The 19,475-nt window shown below is 44.0% G+C and overlaps 1 protein-coding gene across 1 annotated transcript; it reads left to right on the top strand.

The window, feature by feature from the left end:
• The first annotated feature begins 989 nt into the window (after nt 1-989).
• Nucleotides 990-11,966, top strand: LOC126004408 (tripartite motif-containing protein 75-like). Its single transcript, XM_049770846.1, has 2 exons — nt 990-1,859; nt 11,412-11,966. The coding sequence occupies exons 1-2, from the start codon at nt 990-992 to the stop codon at nt 11,964-11,966; spliced, it is 1,425 nt and encodes a 474-aa protein (XP_049626803.1).
• Nucleotides 11,967-19,475: the final 7,509 nt, after the last annotated feature.

The following is a 19,475-nucleotide window of genomic DNA, read 5'->3' on the forward strand; positions in this document are numbered from 1 at the left end:
CCAGAAGACCCACCTGATAGTTTGGAATGTTGATTGTTTTAATTTGGTGCCCCACCCTACAGTAATCAGGGCTTTTGCAGGCTTTGTAGTCAAGTTTCACTTCTGAGAAGCCCTTTACTAATTGAATGGACTTTCTGCTCAAGAGCCCAAATTTTTTATGCATGTACTATTTCTCTATACTTCATAAGTACGAAGATGAAGGGCAGGGCCACAATTAAGCAAGGGCTTGCTATATTGTGAAAAAAAAAAAGACTATTATTAAGAAAATAGGTTTCCTGGGAGTGAAGGTAAATCAAATATGCAAAGAATTCTTCCTAACCAATCTCACTGAAAATCCAATCCTCAGCCAAGCCCCACCCTACCCATCCATCACTCTTTCCTGGGTGGGTCCCGAGGCTACACCCACAGATCTATATAAAGACTGGTCATTGCTGGCTCACAGTTTGCTCTGCTGTGCCAGGCTGAAGGACATTCCTGCAAGGAAAGTCAGCTCAGGACCAGCACCTGAAGAATCTCCAGGCAGAAGTTCGAGACCTAGGTGAGAAGGGATCAATGCAACAAGGACACTTAAAGATTTGGGGATGCACAGAGCAATGGTGGGTAGAGAATGGGTATGGTGTCCCGGGGAGAAAAGCCTAGGACCGCCTTAAGGTGCCAATGAGCTTGTCTGATTCAGTGCTGATGCTTTCTAACCTGTAGAAATTGTTATTTGCAAGAGTCCATCTCTTTTACAGAACTCAAGACTATTGTGCTTGTGCAGAATGACCCAGGATATCTTGGCTTCATAACAACCATCTGAGAGAAGTTGTTGTGGTGAAGTTCTACTGTCCTCTAGGGAGCAGGGTGGCCAGAGAGACCACCGAAGTACTGGGAGAAATACACCCAGAAAGTGGGGAGCAAGACTGAGTGTCTCTGTTTCTGGCAGTAGTGAGCCTTAAACTGAGCCTTGTGAGTTGCCGACCACCAAACTGCCCTCCCCACATCTGAGGATGGAGTTGTCAGCAGGCCTGGCCAAACTGCAGGCAGAGGTCATGTGCCCCGTGTGCCTGGACTACCTCAAGGACCCGGTGACCCTGGACTGCGGACACAACTTCTGTGGCGCCTGCATCGAGAATTCCTGGAAGGAGGTGGAGGGCACGTTCCCCTGCCCACTGTGCAGGCAGCCCCGCCTGACAAGGAGCGTCAGTGCCAACCCGCAGCTGGCGAGGCTGGTGGAGCTGGCCCAGCTCCTGCAGGGCTCCAGGCCCCTTGCAGGCGAGGAGGCGCAGGCAGAGGCGCGCAGCTGTGCGGAGCACCAGCAGGAGCTGAGCCTCTTCTGCGAGGACCACCAGGAGCTGCTGTGCCCGCGCTGCGCTCAGAGCGCGGCCCACCAGGGCCACCGCGTGGCGACGGTGCAGGAGGCCGCGCGCCGGCACCGCCAGAGGCTCGGCGGCTACATCGGGCCCCTCAAGAAGCGCCTGGCCCAGGTGCAGAAGATGACGGTGGCGCAGGACAGGACCCTGCGGCAGCTGCGGGAGGACGTGGACCGGCAGAAGCGGCGGCTGGCGTCGGAGTTCGAGCAGCTCGCGGAGTTGGTGGAGCGCCAGCAGGACGCCGCGCTGGGCAGGCTGGCCGAGGAAGACAAGCGCCTGCAGAGGCAGCTCAGCGCCAACATCGCCGCCTACTCGGACCACATCGCCCGGCTCAAGGGCCTCATGAAGGAGGTGGCGGAGCGCAGCGTCATGTCCGAGGAGATGCTGCTCGCGGGCCTCGGGGGCGTCGTGCGGCGCTGCGAGGACCTGCAGCCCCCGGCCGTGGCGCCCCTGAGCTGCAGGCGCCCCGACTACAGCCTCCCTCCTCTGTGCTCTGCGCTGAGCAACCTCATCCGCAGGTTCCGCGAGCCCGTGAGCCTGGACCCCCCGAACGGCTCACCCCAGTCTGCGCGTGTCCGAGGACGGCAAGTCCGTGTCCTGGGTGCCCAAAAGGCTCAGATCGCAGACGAGCGCCAAGTTCGGAGGCAGCAGCGCCGAGCTGGTGGTCCTGGGGCCGCGAAGGCTTCTCCTGTGGCCGCCACTACTGGGAGGTGCAGGTGGGCGACAAGCCCGAGTGGGCCGTGGGCGTGTGCACAGACGCCCCTTGCAGCCAGGCCCAGGGCTTCCCGCCAGGCAGGAAGGGACTCTGGGTCCTGCAGCTGCAGGATGGCGTCTACCTGGGGGCCGGATCTGCTGTAGAATCCCTGGCTCTCAAAGACAGGCCCAAGGTCATAGGCATTTTCCTGGACTATGAGCTGGGCCAGCTTTGCTTCTACAATGCGAGCGACAGGTCCTACCTCCACTCTTTCTCGGAGACCTTTGCTGAGGTGCTGAAGCCCTACTTCCGTGTGGGGCCCGACTGCACCCCTCTGACCCTGAGCACTGGGAGTGGAGACCTGGACTGACCTGGTCCTAGTTTTTCTCCCCTGATGTAAGGGAAGCTGTTTTGGTTCTCACTGTCATGGACTGGTTTCCCAGATATTCAAGTCAGGGAAGTTGTGCGTTTCTGGTGGTGGGACTTGGGTACATGGTGTGGTTGTCTTGTGGTTATCGTGATTCACGTATTTTTTGCAACTCTTTGTAGAGTAAATCCATTATAATCCATTGTAATAATCAAATGTAATAAATTGTGATTTTAATGACCTAACAAAGTTATATTTCTTTTTTTCTCAAGAGGCTAATACATAGAAGGGCATTATACACATTTTCTCACCACTCTAGTATTAATAGCTTATATATGAGTGGAAATTTGGTCTTTAGATCAAATCTGTATTTTTCTTAGAGAAACTTTCTATTTGTTCCCTTTTCCAAAAAATGTCATAACATATTAATCTCAGGAAATTTCCTAAATATTGTATAAGGAGTTTTATTTAATACAAGTAGGTAATGTCTACCACGTAAATATTAAATCACTACTATAAAACCAAACAGACATTTGAATCAAGAAATAATATATTAGCTTCTTTTCCAAAGGGAGTCAGATTTAAAATAGGTGCACAATCACAATACCACTATTCAGATATGGATGTTGTCCTGTTTATGTAAATGATTTTCTTATACTGCTGATATTTTTATAGTTAGATTATATCCTCGTATAAATTTATAAATATTCTAAATATTTTATTGCTTTAGCAGTTTCTTTTAAAATCTAACTCAAAATCTATGGTAAGAAACATTTCCTTAGATGACCGCTTACATGATTACTTATAAATATATGTAAAATAGCTACAATGACTAGTTCTCTTTTGTCTGTCTGAGAAGCTCAGCCTTTACATCTTAGCAGTGTTCAGTTGTCCTGCTTTCAGGCAGCTTCAAGGATTGCTGAAAAACAACTTCCCATCTAGATCACATATGACCACTTGTGGCCGGAGCAGTGGTTCAAGCAGTAGGGCATTTGCCTTGCATGTGCTGACCTAGGATGGACCAGACCGCAGTTTGATCCCCAGGTGTGCTAGGAGCGATTTCTGCGTGCATATCCAGGAGTAACCCTCAAGCATCACCAGGTGTGGCAGAAAAAGCATAATCAAACAAACATAAAAACAAATATCAATAGCCTCTACTCTATGTCTAAGTGCCTATCATTTTCACTGCACACGTGGAAATCATTATCCCTCACTAAAACTTCTAGAATGGGCTCCCAATTATGGATCTCCACTTTATAGCAGGAAAATCAACACCATTTGGGTAATATGAGATGCTGAATGATGCATGTTGGGAAACATGGCCACAGTTCAGAGACCCTTGTGTACTTCAATGGAAAAAAGGTAGGCTGAGTGATAGCACAGCAGTAGGGCATTTGCCTTGCATGCTAGTTATCCAGTAAAGACCTATTTCAATTCCTGGATGTCATATGTCCGCCAAGCCTGCTGGGAGTGATTTCTTAGTGCTGAGCCAGGTGTAACCCCTGAGCAAGCCTGGACGTGCCCTCCCCCAAAGAATAATGCTGTTCATTTTTTGACACCCCAAATATACTTAACCCAGACCTCAGTGGATGTTGCCCTCCTTTGTCCATGTCAGCTTTCATCCCTCCATGTGTATATTTTCTTTAAAATAGATGCTTTTTGGTTTTATACTTGATGATATATCAGTTTCAAATCATTTTGTTTCTTCTTTTTTTTTTCCTATTTCTTTTGGCTACTACACCAGGCAGGGATCAGGGGTTACTCCTTCTTCTGTACTCGGAGATCCTCCAGCAGGTTTAGGGGACCAAATGGGATGCTGGGAATCAGATCTTGGTCCAACCTGTATAAGCCACGTGCAAGTCAAACATTCTATTGCTATGCTTTTGTTTCAAATAATTTCTTGTTGAAAAAGAACTGCGTTTCACAGAAATATGAAGAATCTAACTAGATTATCCAAGAGTCCAGGTATATTTCATGAAATGAGGGGCCAGAGGAATTTCACATTGGTAGGGCATTTGACTTGAAATTGGCCAATGTGGACTTATCCCACCATACCATATGGTCTCCCGATCCTGCCAGTTCCAATTTCTGAGCACAGAACCAGCGCCATCGGGTTTGGCCCATACCCACGTTCCAAAAAAGGAAAAAATATATTTGATGGAAGGAAAAATAACTTCAGAAACAAGCAATAGCCTAAGGGAGTCAGAGCCTTGGAGCCAATCTTACAAGAGCCTGAAATAAGCTTCTTAAAAAGACAACAAAGTTGTCATGAGTGTGGCTTTCCCTTATTGTGCTTCTGAGTACGTTTTTCTGGGTACATAATGCACATCTGTGCTCTCTGTACATTTAGGAAAGGAAAATTACTCTAGCTTGCTTAGGTATATTATACATCTTCATTAATGAGTCAACACCTTTTTTTTTTCTTTGAGTCAACACCTTCTTAATATAAAATTTGTGTCTTGTTAGTCTTTTCAATATTCCTTCTGTCAGAAAAAACATTTGTACTTTTGTAGGCATATTTATATTTTCCTACATTAAATTTTATTAATTTAAAAAAATAATGTGGTCTATTAGTTTTTTCACTCACTGCTGGTGGGAATGACGTTTAGTCCAACCTTTATGGAAAAAATATGGATATTCCTCAAAAAAAATGGAAATAGAGTTCCCATATAATACAGTTATATTACTCCTAGGCATATACCCTAGGGAGACAAGAACTCAGTACAAAAATGCTTTCTGCACACCTTTATTCATTGTGGCACTATTTACAATAACTTGTATCTGGTAAAAACCAAAGTTCACTTCAACAGATGAATGGCTAAAGAAACTGTGGTACATATACACAATGGAATGTTATGCAGCCATCAGGAGAAAAGAAGTCATGAAATTTTCCTATACATAAATGAACCTGGAAACTATTATGCTGAGTGAAATTAGTCAGTGGGAGAGAGATAGACACAGAAAAGTCTCCCTCATTTATGGGATTTATGAAAAAGTAAAGACATTATTGTAATAAAGACCTGAGATAAGAAAGATGAGGGCTTCAAGGACTGACTCATGAAATGAAGCTCACCACAGAGTGGTGAGTGCAGTTGGAGAGTTGTTGCACTGACAACCATGTTGGTGGGTGGAGGAGTTGATTGCTTATTTTCAGTGTAGGCAGGGTGAGGGGGAGGAGGGAAATGGAGGACATCAGTGCTGGGGGTGTTGTACTCGTGAAAGGGGGTGTTCTTTTGGTGATTGGAACCCAACTAAAAGCATGTTTGTGATAATGGGGCTTAGATAGAGATATTGTTTCAAAAAAATTAAGAAAAATGAAATCAACAATTTTATTTTTATTTTTATTTGTTTGGTTTCTGGGTCATACCTGGCAGTACTCAGGAGTTACTCCTGACTCCACACTCAGAAGTCACTCCTGGAAGGATCAGGGAACTATATGGGAGGCTGGGATTTGAAGCAATGACCTTCTGCATGAAAGGTAAATGCCTTACCTCTATGCTATCTTTCGGGACCCCAATAATTTTATTTTTTCTTTTCACCCTTATTAAATTTTAAAGCTGTAAACTTTACCTAATTTATGTAAATATAAAATAGTTGGGTGAAGAATTTAAAAATAAATTTTATTAATGACAGGGAAGAGAAGATTATTACAAAATGAGGCCCATAAAACAATAATTGACTATTCATATTTACATCAGTAAGTTTTTAATTCTAAAATATATTGTATTAAATATGATTTTATACTTCTAGTATAAGGAACATGCCAGCATGTGTTAGTTTGTGTGGATTATCTGAGATCTGTAGAAACATAGTAATATGCTACTATTCCTTTACCTTTTCCAATGTACCTGACATAGTTTGGTGAGAAATCTAGAGTTTAGAACCAGGTTTAAAGGTAGAAGGAAGTAAAAACACATGAATGAGGCCACAAGAATTTGCTCAGTGTTAGCACACTTGTGTTGCTTATGCTATTGCTCTGGGAGTTTTCTGTAGGACAATGACAAATTAAAATTAGTTGTAATACTCAATTATCTCTAAACAACTAAAAAATATTTGTAATATGGATGCTATTTTAAATAAATAATGTATCTTTAAAACTCTGCAAATAATATTTTATATGTTAAAATATCGGCATTGTGTTTATTATTTTGTATAAATTATTTTTTATTTATTTATTTAAACAAATTTATTACATACATGATTGTGTTTGATTTTCAGTCGTGTAAAGAACACCACCCATCACCAGTGCAACATTCCCATCACCAATGTCCCAAATCTCCCTCCTCCCCACCCAACCCCCGCCTATACTCTAGACAGGCTTTCTATTTCCCTTGTACATTCTCATTATTAGGATAGTTCAAAACTTAGTTATTTCTCTAACTAAGCTCATCCCTGTTTGTGGTGAGCTTCATGAGGTGAGCTGTAACTTTCAGCTCTTTTCTCTTTTGTGTCTGAACGTCATTGCAAGAATGTCTTTCATTTTTCTTAAAACCCATAGATGAGTGAGACCATTCTGCATCTTTCTCTCTCTCTGACTTATTTTTTAATTTATTTCAGTTGGCTTTGGGGGATGCAGTTGACAATGCTAAAGGTTTACTCTGGCTCTAAGATCAGGGATTACTCCTGGCAGGCTCTGGGGAACTTACAAGGCCACACTTAATATAAAGGATTAAAAAGTTTATTTAAAATGAACTTTCGGGGGTAGAGCAACAGCACAGCTGTAGAGCCAGGAGTAACCCTTGAGTCCTGATAGGCATGGCCAAAAAACCCAAAAACAAACAAACAAAAAAACTTTCAAAAAACACATACTACTTTTATCATAATTTTGTTCTCTATTATAAATATTTGTTGTATAATAGTGGAATTTACATGAATTATGAATGGTCATAAAAATTTGTAGATTAACAAAGAAATCAGAGAAACATTTGAGCATGTTTTCTTAGTAATTATCAACAAGTTTCCTCATATGTGAGACTTTTCTGTGTAAAATATTTCTCGTTTTGTTTTGTTTTGTTTTGGGGCCACACCCGGCAGTGCTCAGGGTTATTCCTGGCTGTCTGTTCTGAAATAGCTCCTGGCAGGCATGGGACACCGGGATTCGAACTAACCACCTTTGGTCCTGGATCGGCTGCTTGCAAGGCAAACACCGCTGTGCTATCTCTCCGGGCCCGTAAAATATTTCTTAAAATATTAATCAACAAGAGAATTGTAAGACATTACCACTGTGAACGATTGCTGATTCATTAACTAAGGAAAAAATTAAAACAAGCCATGAAATCCATGGTCTAGAAGAGTAATACCACTCATACTTGGTTTAACTTTTGTGAATTTTGGCAAAAATTCTAGAATCAAACAGAAATGATCTCTGAGCACAGAGTGAGGAGTATGCATTGAACACATGTATGTGTGGTCAAAAACAAAGCAAAAGTTTTACAGGGTAACTTTAGAATATTGAAATTAAAAAAAATATATCCCAACTCTTGCATATGGCTGACTTGGTTTTCTTTATAGATCATAACCCTGCCCAAAAGTTCACTTAAGAATGGTATAAAAGCAAAGCAAAACAAACTACCATAGGTAAATAAAAACTCTCAGAAGGAAAACTTCTGTGCATAAGCATACAGTATATTCAAAATGACAGGAGTGACATGATATAAGCCAGAAGTGAACAAATGGTAAGCACAGAAATCCACACAACAGGAGCCAGAGCAATAGCACAGGAAGTGGGACATTTGTGTTTCATGAGATAAATCCAGGTTTGGTCCATAGCATCACATATGGTTTGCAGAGTTTTTCTAGAGTGATTCTGAGCTAGGAGTATCACCAGAGAGCCACCAAGTGTGGCCCCCAAGAACAAACAAACAAATAAACAAACCCCCCACAAACCAAAACACATAAAATGTTCCTGTTTAGAGGGTTTAAAATACAAATGCATTATGTGGCTTGATAAATAATGCAAATTATTTACCTGCTCAATCTTAAAGTAATAATATAATAATGAGGGAGGGGCTGGAGAAATAGCACAGCATACAGTATTTGCCTTGCAATGGCCCACCCAGGACAGATTTGTGTTAGATTCCTGGCATTCCATATAGTCTCCCAAACCTGCCAGGAGTGATTTCTGAGCACACAGCCAGGAGTAACCTTTGATCACCTACAGATGTGGCCTAAAAACAAACAACAAAACAAACAAACCAAAGAGTATCTAGTTAATTTGAGTGGTTATTTGGGGGTTTGTTTGTTTGGTTGGTTGGTTGGTTTTTGGATCATACTTAGCTGCGCTTAGAGGTGACTACTTGCACTGTACTCAGAAATTGCTCCTGTCAGGCATGGTGGACCATATAGGATGCGGAGAATTGAACCAGGGTCCATCCTTTGTTAGCCACATGTAAAACAAACGCCTTCAGCTATGCTGTCACTCCAGGTTTTTTTGTTGTTGCTGTTGTTGTTGTGATTGAGAGGTTATTAGTATCAAGAGTTTATACAATCTAGCTCTGAGATTTTCAGATATAACAGAATTTGCTTTGCTCAGGTTTTGCAATTTTCCTTGCATCAATGACTCTAATATAATTATATATTTTTATAATTCTTTGTGATTTTTATCATTCTTTGTGATTTTACTCATTTGGAAGCTTTAAACAGTCCAACCAGAGAAATCCTGAGCACAGTCCTATGAAACTGTCACAAAGAATAACGCAAAGGCTTTCAGATGTGTTAAGTAAAGACCTAAATTAATATCTCAACATCTACAGAACTGTGGAGAAAAGTTGGTCATTTTAGAATCTCATATAAGCTATACTGATTAAACTACTTATGAAGGTATCATGTTTTACCAACATGGTCATGGTTGAGTTTGTGACACGTGCACTTTTCTTACCAACCACAAATCATCTTCATGTGCTGCCGCTCAAGTTATAAACATGACCTGGAGGAAAAAATATCATTCATGGGCTCACTGCAGCACTGAGACTCAGAGAAGGAGAAAATCTGGCCATTTTGCACTTCCCTAGAGAGTAAACCAGAAGTCCCACATGATAGTTTGGAATGTTATTTGTTTTAATTTGGTGCCACACCCTACAGTAATCAGGGCTAATGCAGGCTTTGTGCTCAAGTTTCACTTCTGGGAAACACCTTACCTATTGAATTGACTTTCTGACCAAGAGCCCATATTTCTAATACATGTACTATTTCTCTATATTTAATAAGTACGGACATGAAGGACAGGGCCACAGTTAAGCAAAGACTTGCTTTACTGTGAAAATCAGATATTTATTAAGGAAATAAGTTTCCTGAAAATCCAATCCTCAGCCAAGCCCCACCCTACCCATCCATCACTCTTTCCTGGGTGGGTCCCGAGGCTACACCCACAGACCTATATAAAGACTGTGGTCACTGCTGGCTCACAATTTGCTCTGCTGTGCCAGGTTGAAGGACATTTCTGCAAGGAAAGTCAGCTCAGGACCAGCATCTAGAGAATCCCCAGGCAAAAGCCGAGACCTAGGTGAGAAGGGATCAATGCAACAATGACACTTAAAGAGTTGGGGGTGCACAGAACAGTGATTTTGGAAATACTTGCTTCTTATGAGGCCAGAGGAAGCCTATTTCTTTTGTCCATAATGCTTGCAGTGTGCAGGGTCTATAGGGCACGTCTTAATGATCTGCATTTTACTGAGTCCAAAGACTAAGTTCTGATCCATCTGATTGAAATTGAGTGATTTCCTGGTGGGCCAGTATGTGCCTGTGGAGAATCTCACTATAATAATGTGCACTAGTGTGTGGGGCCGTGAAGTGGATTTGATCTATGGTGGGTAGAATCTGGGAATAGTGTCCTAATCTGTACAAATCTTTATTTGCAGGGATCCATCTATATTCCAGAACCAAAGACTATTGTGGTTGTGCAGAATAATTTAAGATATATTTGCTTCATATCAACCATCTGAGAGAATTAGCTGAGGTGAGCTCCTAGTGTCCTCTGTGGAGCTGGGGGGTCAAAGAGATCACTGAGGCACTAGTAGAAAAACACAGAAAGTTGGGGACAGGACTGAGTGTGTGTCTGTTTCTGCAGGAGAGAGCCTTGACTCAGCCTAGTGAGGTGTTGATCAACAAATTGCCTTCCCCGCGGCTGAGGATGGAGTTGTCAGCAGGCCTGGCCAAACTGCAGGCAGAGGTCATGTGCCCCGTGTGCCTGGACTACCTCAAGGACCCGGTGACCCTGGACTGCGGACACAACTTCTGTGGAGCCTGCATCGAGAATTCCTGGAAGGAGGTGGAGGGCACTTTCCCTTGCCCACTGTGCAGGCAGCCCCGCCTGACAAGGAGCGTCAGTGCCAACCCGCAGCTGGCAAGGCTGGTGGAGCTGGCCCAGCTCCTGCAGGGCTCCAGGCCCCTTGCAGGCGAGGAGGCGCAGGCAGAGGCGCGCAGCTGTGCGGAGCACCAGCAGGAGCTGAGCCTCTTCTGCGAGGACCACCAGGAGCTGCTGTGCCCGCGCTGCGCTCAGAGCGCGGCCCACCAGGGCCACTGCGTGGCGACGGTGCAGGAGGCCGCGCGCCGGCACCGCCAGAGGCTCGGCGGCTACATCGGGCCCCTCAAGAAGCGCCTGGCCCAGGTGCAGAAGATGACGGTGGCGCAGGACAGGACCCTGCGGCAGCTGCGGGAGGACGTGGACCGGCAGAAGCGGCGGCTGGCGTCGGAGTTCGAGCAGCTCGCGGAGTTGGTGGAGCGCCAGCAGGACGCCGCGCTGGGCAGGCTGGCCGAGGAAGACAAGCGCCTGCAGAGGCAGCTCAGCGCCAACATCGCCGCCTACTCGGACCACATCGCCCGGCTCAAGGGCCTCATGAAGGAGGTGGCGGAGCGCAGCGTCCTGTCCGAGGAGATGCTGCTCGCGGGCCTCGGGGGCGTCGTGCGGCGCTGCGAGGACCTGCAGCCCCCGGCCGTGGCGCCCCTGAGCTGCAGGCGCCCCGACTACAGCCTCCCCCCTCTGTGCTCTGCGCTGAGCAACCTCATCCGCAGGTTCCTCGAGCCCGTGAGCCTGGACCCCCGAACGGCTCACCCCAGCCTGCGCGTGTCTGAGGACGGCAAGTCTGTGTCCTGGGTGCCCTTGAGCCCCAGAGCACAGGTGACAGTAAAGTCCGGGGGCAGCAGCGCCGAGCTTGTGGTCCTGGGCCGCGAAGGTTTCTCCTGTGGCCGCCACTACTGGGAGGTGCAGGTGGGCGACAAGCCCGAGTGGGCCGTGGGCGTGTGCACAGACGCCCCTTGCAGCCAGGCCCAGGGCTTCCCGCCAGGCAGGAAGGGACTCTGGGTCCTGCAGCTGCAGGATGGCGTCTACCTGGGGGCCGGCTCTGCGGGGGCGCCCCTGGCTCTCAAGTACAGGCCCAAGGTCATCGGCATTTTTCTGGACTATGAGCTGGGCCAGCTTTGCTTCTACAATGCGAGCGACAGGTCCTACCTCCACTCTTTCTCGGAGACCTTTGCTGAGGTGCTGAAGCCCTACTTCCGTGTGGGACTCGACTGCACCCCTCTGACCCTGAGCTCTGGGAATGGGGACCACGACTGACCTGGTCCTTGTTTTTCTCCCCTGCTCTCAGGGAAGCTGTTGAGTTTGTAAATATCATGCACTGGTTGTCCAGATATTCATCTCAAGGAAGTTGTGAGTTTCTGGTGGTGGGAGTTTTGGACATGGCGTTGTTGTGGTGTGGTTTTAAATATGTGGACCTTGTACCACAGATATTTGTCTCACAGAAACATGTGTGTGTATTATTGTGGTGTTTTTACAGATATATTTTTGCAACTGTTTTTCATTCCAAATCCATTGTGCCCTCTATTCTAATAAAATGTGATATTAGTGACCAAGAAAAATTCATTTTATTCAGAACCAGGCTTATATACTCACTTTATGAACAATTCATGGTCACTTATAATTAATATGTTATGTATATATTGGAAAGTTTTGTCTTCATGGTTCAAATTTGTACCGTACTTAGAGAAATTATATAGTTACCTATTTGTGTAGAATTTTATCACATTAAGATGAATTTACAGGAAGTCCCTTTGCATATCTTGCAAGTTTCATCCCCTATGTTAATCTTCGTGAGTCCCACAAATCAAAATTTTAAGAAAAATAAGTTAATAATGCTTGTTTCTATAAATAAATTCTTCATTCATTTTTTGAATAAAGTATCAGACTGATTGCTACCTTTAAAAAGTGAAGTAGGACTAAAATAACTTATGCACTCACTAGTTCTCTCCTCAAGAATAATTTTCTTTCATTTCAATAATTAGGTTCTTCTCTACATTCCACAGCCCACTGAGACTTCAGGTGGCTAAATTTATTTGCTTGCAAGTAGATCATGTGACATTCATGTATATATTAATGGCTGCAATATGAAGCTAGAGAGATCTGCTTCCTATAATGCTTATGTGCTCTTGGGAGATGCTCTCAGTCCTTGACTCAAATTTGGCATTTCTGAGACTGGCCCAAAGAGATAGAGAGAAAGTGACAGAACCCCATATTACTACTATTACTTCTCTTCTCTCCTCTTCACCTAATAACCTTCAACACCTAAAATGAATCAAACACATCATGATATAAAATAAAACATTACATGCAAACCAGTGATAGAATTTTTTTGTTTCTAAAAGCCAGAGAGATGCTGTCTAGAATCTAGAGACAAGTTAATTTTCCTCTGTAAAGCAAGTTTGGATCCAATTTGCTTGATTTCTCCTCACATTTGTTCCACAAAGCCCTCTTACTTGCATTGGAAGGAACCTACTATAGCTTGTTAAGCTAGGGACAGCCAGGTCCTTTTTAATATAGGTACAATCGCACTTAGAAGATTCTAACTGCTAACACTTAGAGATGACTTAAACTAGAAACCATAGCTATGCTTTGCGTGTTCAAAGGTTAAATAAAATGAACTGACATATCATAGTTCCAATCAGAGAAACAAAATATCATCTGTAAAAATTTAAATAAGAGTAGCTGGAGTGAAAGCAGAATTGGTAGGTTATTGTCCTTGCAAGTGGCCTAGTAGGGTTAGATCCCCAGCATCCAATATGGTCCCTATGATATATATACACATATGTATATATACCTATATACATGTATATACATGCATATATACATACACATACATATGTATCCATACATAAATATGTATATGTGTGTATTTATGTATATACATAAATATGTATAAATATCTATACATATGTATAGAAGTTAGACCTACAGTTTCCTAAAAAGAATAAAACCACTATTCTAAAACTTTTCAAAGAAAGATAATTAATAATCTGGAAAATATTCATGAATTATACACTAATTTCCTTTTTAGAAATCTAATAAAGCACTAGTTTGCGTAAGGTTTCATACAATGAATGATACACTAAGTCACATATGACCTATTCTGGGAATAGAATTCGATTTTTTTTTCCTAAAATAGACTTTTATCCCTCTCCCCCCTTGAACTGGGGGATATTCCCAAGGCAAACGGGAACCACATATACAGAAATAAGGTTCTCTAAGAACAAAACACCGAGTTAATCCCAACTGATCTGGACAACAGGGAACGAGCTTGGACAACAAAACGGGTCAAGTCTGTGTCTGCCACTCCCACCCCAAGTCGCCTCCAGGAGCCCACTGGGCCAGCCCTGGATGGCAAAGGCACCCGAGCAGGGCACCCACGTGCCGGAGGTGGGGGGCTGGCCCCAGCAGCTGCGGGGCACAGAGTGGGAGGGCCACCTTCAGCCCCTACATCTCGGCAGCATCTTCATCCTCCTCGTTATCATCCTTGGCCCGGAAGTGCAGCTTCCGGAACTTCCTTCTGCTCATGGACGGGCATGCGGAGGACGCAGGGGGCAGGTCCTGCATGAGCTCCACATTGCCGAAGAAGCAGCTGACGGGGAGTGGCTGGCTACTATCGTCTAGATACACGTCAGGGTCCAGGTGCACCAGGGGTGGCTGGGTTCCATGCTCCCCTGAACAGGCCTGGCTCTCTGCTCCCAGCTCCGGGAACACGCCAGTGGCCCCGGACGCAACCCCATTTCCAGCTTTGGGGAGATCTCGGTGTTCTGAGCTGCAGCGGGCTTTGGGGGGGCACTCGGGGGGTGCCAGGGCTCTTCCAGGCTACCCGCTGCAGCTGGGCCTTGCCCTGATGTCCTCGGTCAACCTTGAACCTCTTGGGAGTGCGGCCGGACGAGGTGGGCTGGCATCCCGGCCTGGCAGGTGCAGCGCTGGGGACGTCCCTGGAGCTGGACAACCTGGCAGAACAGCTTCGGGCATGGAGCCGTGCAGATGCCCGCAGGCCAACTGCGAGCTAGAGCAGCGGTGGACACCAGGGGCTGGTCACCAGGATGCAGCAGCACCCTGGGCTCAGACACCCAGACATGGTAGGGGAACCCCCACTATGGCTGCCGTGGCCCACAAGGAGCAGGAATAGAAGGGTGTCCTTCCAAGTCGCGCAGCGCCCACCCCGGAGAGGCCTCTGCTCAGGGCTCAGACACAGCCAGGCTGAGAACTGGGGGGCACCCAGGGCAGAGGGAACGACAGGATGTCTCCTGCAGAAGGGCCACAAGCATGTAAAGGGATGGCACAGCGACCAACTGAGTCCCAAGGCAGGGAAAGGGGGTCCCAAAGGTGGCACCTTCCTAGCGTGGAAGGAAGACCAGGTCGGATCCTCTGATGCGAGCTGGGGTACAGCTGTGGGAGGTGCTGGGAGGTCCCCGGGGTGCAGCTGTGGGTGGTGCTGGGGGGGGGGTCCCCTGGGTGCAGCTGTGGTGATGCAGAGGGGTCCCCGGGGTGCAGCTGTGGGTAGTGCTTGGAGGGGGTCTCCTGGTGCAGCTGTGGGTGGTGTTTGGGGGGTCTCCTGGGTGCAGCTGTGGGTGGTGCTTGGGGGGGTCCCCAGGGTGCAGCTGTGGGTGGTGATTGGGGGGGTTCCTGGGGTGCAGCTGTGGGCGGGGCAGGGCCAGGTCCCGGGTCTCCCCCCGGGGCAGACACCGCCCCCAGCTCTCCGGGCCGCCCGGCCCACCTTGCGACTCCTCATGGGTGCGAGTGGCAAGGCCGCCTGGCGCCTCTGACCCAGCGCACAGACCAACGTCCTGGGACCAGAATTCGAAAAATTTAAAAATGACATTAGTAGCTAAGGCATATATGAAGATTCAGCCTCAGTATCACCAGGATATTCTCTACTTCTCAAGACAGTTCAGTACTGAAAAATTAATTCAGGGAATGGGGATAGACAGATGTTACACAGATGCCTCTGTGCTAAGAGCTCCAATAACTCCTAGTGTTAAGAGATACATTTATGGGGTGGAATTTTCCATCAGAGAATGTAAGTCTGAACACTTTTGTTTAAATGACTTCCTGATTTGGAATCCTGGATGGACATAAAATGTGACCAGATAACATCATTTAATTGTGGAAAAAATTACTCAAAACTTCTCCCTGCCTCTGAAATTTATGAACTACATTGTACCTGGGAATCACCATAATCATGAAAGTATGGGTGAATAAAACATAGTAATAAATTGGTGAACTGTTTTTCTAGAAACAGGCAACAATTATATAAGAATGTGCTTCATTGCCCTAGTCCAGTGGTGAGCAGCCGTTTTTTCAACTGAGAAAATCTCGCCAAAACCACGATTGAAATTTATTTTGAGAGCCACATTTTGAAAACCGAAAATGCATAGAATGGTACGCTGTTTTTAGTTTTAATAAGTTTTTATTGAGAATATTCTGCATGCAAGTATCCACATAGGTTGGGAGGATACAAATAGCACAATAAAATAAAAATTTTAGAATGATATTATTTATCGATAACGTTAAATTCTTTACAATTTGCCTTACAATGACGAGAAAATTACATCCTGACAATGACTGACAAAATCACAAACACTAATGTGAGCATTGGCCTTGCATTTCCTTGGATAGTTTGAGTAAGTCAGGTTTGTATGTTGTTGTTTTTCATTGTAGGCACGATTGCAGGTTCTCATCGATGAGACAATTTCTCAAATTACTCTTGATAAGATTCATGCTTGAAAATGATTTTTGCATAAATATGTAGACCCGAACAAGGAAAGAACAGCAAACACTAGCTTTTTTAATTGATTATATGAGTCAGGAATACTATTTCAGGTGTTAAAAATCAACATATCTTCCTTCTCCAGGTCTTTCAAAGCAGACCACTTGTGCTGTGAACTAAGTTCACATTTGTGTTTCTCCAATCTTTCTAAATTAGCACAAAGGCATTCCAATTTCGAGCTCCACAGTTCTTTGTTTTTTAAACCCAACAATTGCATTTCAAAGTTGCCAATGTCGATATTAAAGGGAGAAAAAATTAATTCTGTTACAGTGGCATCCAGAGGTTTTTTAAAAAAAGGCCAATGTCGCTTTGCTGTTTCTGAAATCCTGAAACCTCTTGAGAAAAGCTTCCCTCATATTTAAACGAGCTGTTTTAAAATAGGTAATGTCAATATCAGAATTATTTTCTTGGCGATGTTTCAACAGCCTTGGAAAGTGAATCAAAGTTTCTCTGTCAAAATCTTGAGCAAAAACAGACAATTTGTTTTCAAATGAAATAACGTTTTCTAACATCAAAAAAAGCGTGTTTCCTTTCCCCTGTAGTTTATGATTAAGCTGATTTAGATTTGAGGTAATCTCCACCATAAAATACAGTTTTTGAATCCACTGATCATTCGTTAATTCTGGATAGCGAACACCCTTCTCGAGGAAAAATGCTTTGATTTCTGATAATAAGGAAGCAAAACGTTTCAAAACGTTTCCTCTTGATAACCAAAATGTGCTGAAATTTTGAAACCCTACAATATGGAAATGAAACAGGTAAAAGAGAAAAACCTTTTAACTATCTTTAAAAGCAAGAAGAGTGTTCCAGAGAAAAGTAGTGATTTCACTGAAAGGAAAAAAAAAATCTACTGACACTTTAGTGTGTGCTGCAAGAAACCAAACTAAAATACACACAAAAACAAAAACAGCACTTTGTTAAAGGCATATGACATCATATCATAAAGGGATTATGATAGAGTACCTGACACATTTTTAAAATAATTCTTAAGCATATTTGTTACAAATTATTCATACTTGCATTTCAATCATAGAATGTACACCACCCTTCACTAGTGCACTTTCCCCACCACCAATAACCCCTTGTTCCCTTCCCCTTCCCCCTCCTCTGCCTATGTCAGGGGCAGGCATTTTGCATTTTTTCTCTCTATCTCTTTTCCTTTATGACACAATGGTTTGCAATATTGTTGATTAAAGGTACCATGCACGACACTTATCCATTTTCAGCATCCAGCTCTTGTCCAGAGTGATAAGTTTCAACTATCAAATCATCGAATGTACACCACCCTTCACTAGTGCACTTTCCCCACCACCAATAACCCCTTGTTCCCTTCCCCTTCCCCCTCCTCTGCCTATGTCAGGGGCAGGCATTTTGCATTTTTTCTCTCTATCTCTATTCCTTTATGACACAGTGGTTTGCAATATTGTTGATTAAAGGTACCATGCACGACACTTATCCATTTTCAGCATCCAGCTCTTGTCCAGAGTGATAAGTTTCAACTATCAATGTCATAATGTACCTTCTCTATTCTAACTGAACTCGCCACTTTTAATGGCAAGCTTCCTATCATGGACTAGTCCTCCTGTCCCTCATCCCTATTTTTTTCTAGATATTATTACCATATTGTCATTTACTATTCTTATATGCCAAAAATGATTATTCTGTGTCTACACCTCTCCTTCTGACTCATTTCATTCAGAATAATAATCTGATGTGTATGTAGAGATGATGCACTGTGCATGATTCAGTGTTTTTGTGTAGTCATAAGAAACAGAAGTTGCTAACCCTTACATTGTATCCACTCATTGTATGATAGACTGGATTAAAGAAAAACCTCCATACTGAACTAAACTCTGTGACAGATGACACAGTAAAGATAATTTGTGAAATTCACAATTGTGATCAAATTCAGGCTATTCACCACCCTGGGTGAGAGTATGAATGCCCACTACTAGAATCTTCTCCATGAAGAAGTGAAGTGGCTGTTCAGGGGAAGGGTGCTCTCTCGCCTTGTTGGCAAGTAGGAAGAAGTAGTGCAGTTCCTGTGAGAGCAGAACTCTTTGTACAGCCCCAGTTGGACAAGGAATGGGTAGCTAAGCTTGTGTATTTGGCAGACATTGTTCATTTTCTCTATGAACTTAATAATTCTCTGCAGGGGAGTTTCATAAGTAGCTTTTACAGTGATACTTAAGATGGATGTGATTCTGGGATAGCTGTGTCTGAGAAGGAGATATTGAAATAGTTCCACTCTTGCAATAAAAATTCTGATTGACACTTATATCATGCAGAAAGTCATAATCAAAATGAAAAACAGCATTTAAGGGCATTAGCTCACAACTTTAATCATGAGTACTCTGAACATGAGAATCCACGGAAAAGAAAACTCTGGGTTGAGAATCCCTTCATGGAATATGCCCACTCTTATGCAAAATAAAATATGTGGTTTAAGATCACTCCAGGCACTGTATTTCTAAACGCCACCCAACCTGGTCTGAATAATTAGGGTAGCAGGAAAGAAATAATAAATCAAGCTAGCCAGGAAAGGATGATCATGGAGTCCATGGCCTTTTACCTTGTACTTGTTTCCTGTAGCTGTTGTGAAGAATTGTGTCATTTCTATGTCTGAGATCCAAGGTTCAAGGCTGGACAAATGGTGTCTAATCACCTGGGGTCTAAGTTGAGTAGTGTGGAGCAGATTTTTATAGTTTTTTTTGTACAGGTCCTTCACATATTTGGTCAATTTGACTCCAAGATAATTGAGTTTGTGTGGCACTATTGTGAATGGGGTTGTTTTCTTAATGTCCATTTCTTCTCTATTATTATTGGTGTATAAAAAGACCATTGATTTCTGTATGTTAATTTTGTAGCTTGCCACATTGCTCTATGAATCTATTGTTTCTAGAAGGTTTTTGTTAGAGTCTTTAGGGTTTTCTAAGAAGAGTATTATGTCATCTGAAAACAGTGAGAGCTTGACTTCTTCCTTTCCTATC

The sequence above is a fragment of the Suncus etruscus genome, chromosome 3 (assembly GCF_024139225.1).
Source record: "Suncus etruscus isolate mSunEtr1 chromosome 3, mSunEtr1.pri.cur, whole genome shotgun sequence".
Classification (NCBI taxonomy): Eukaryota; Metazoa; Chordata; class Mammalia; order Eulipotyphla; family Soricidae; genus Suncus; species Suncus etruscus.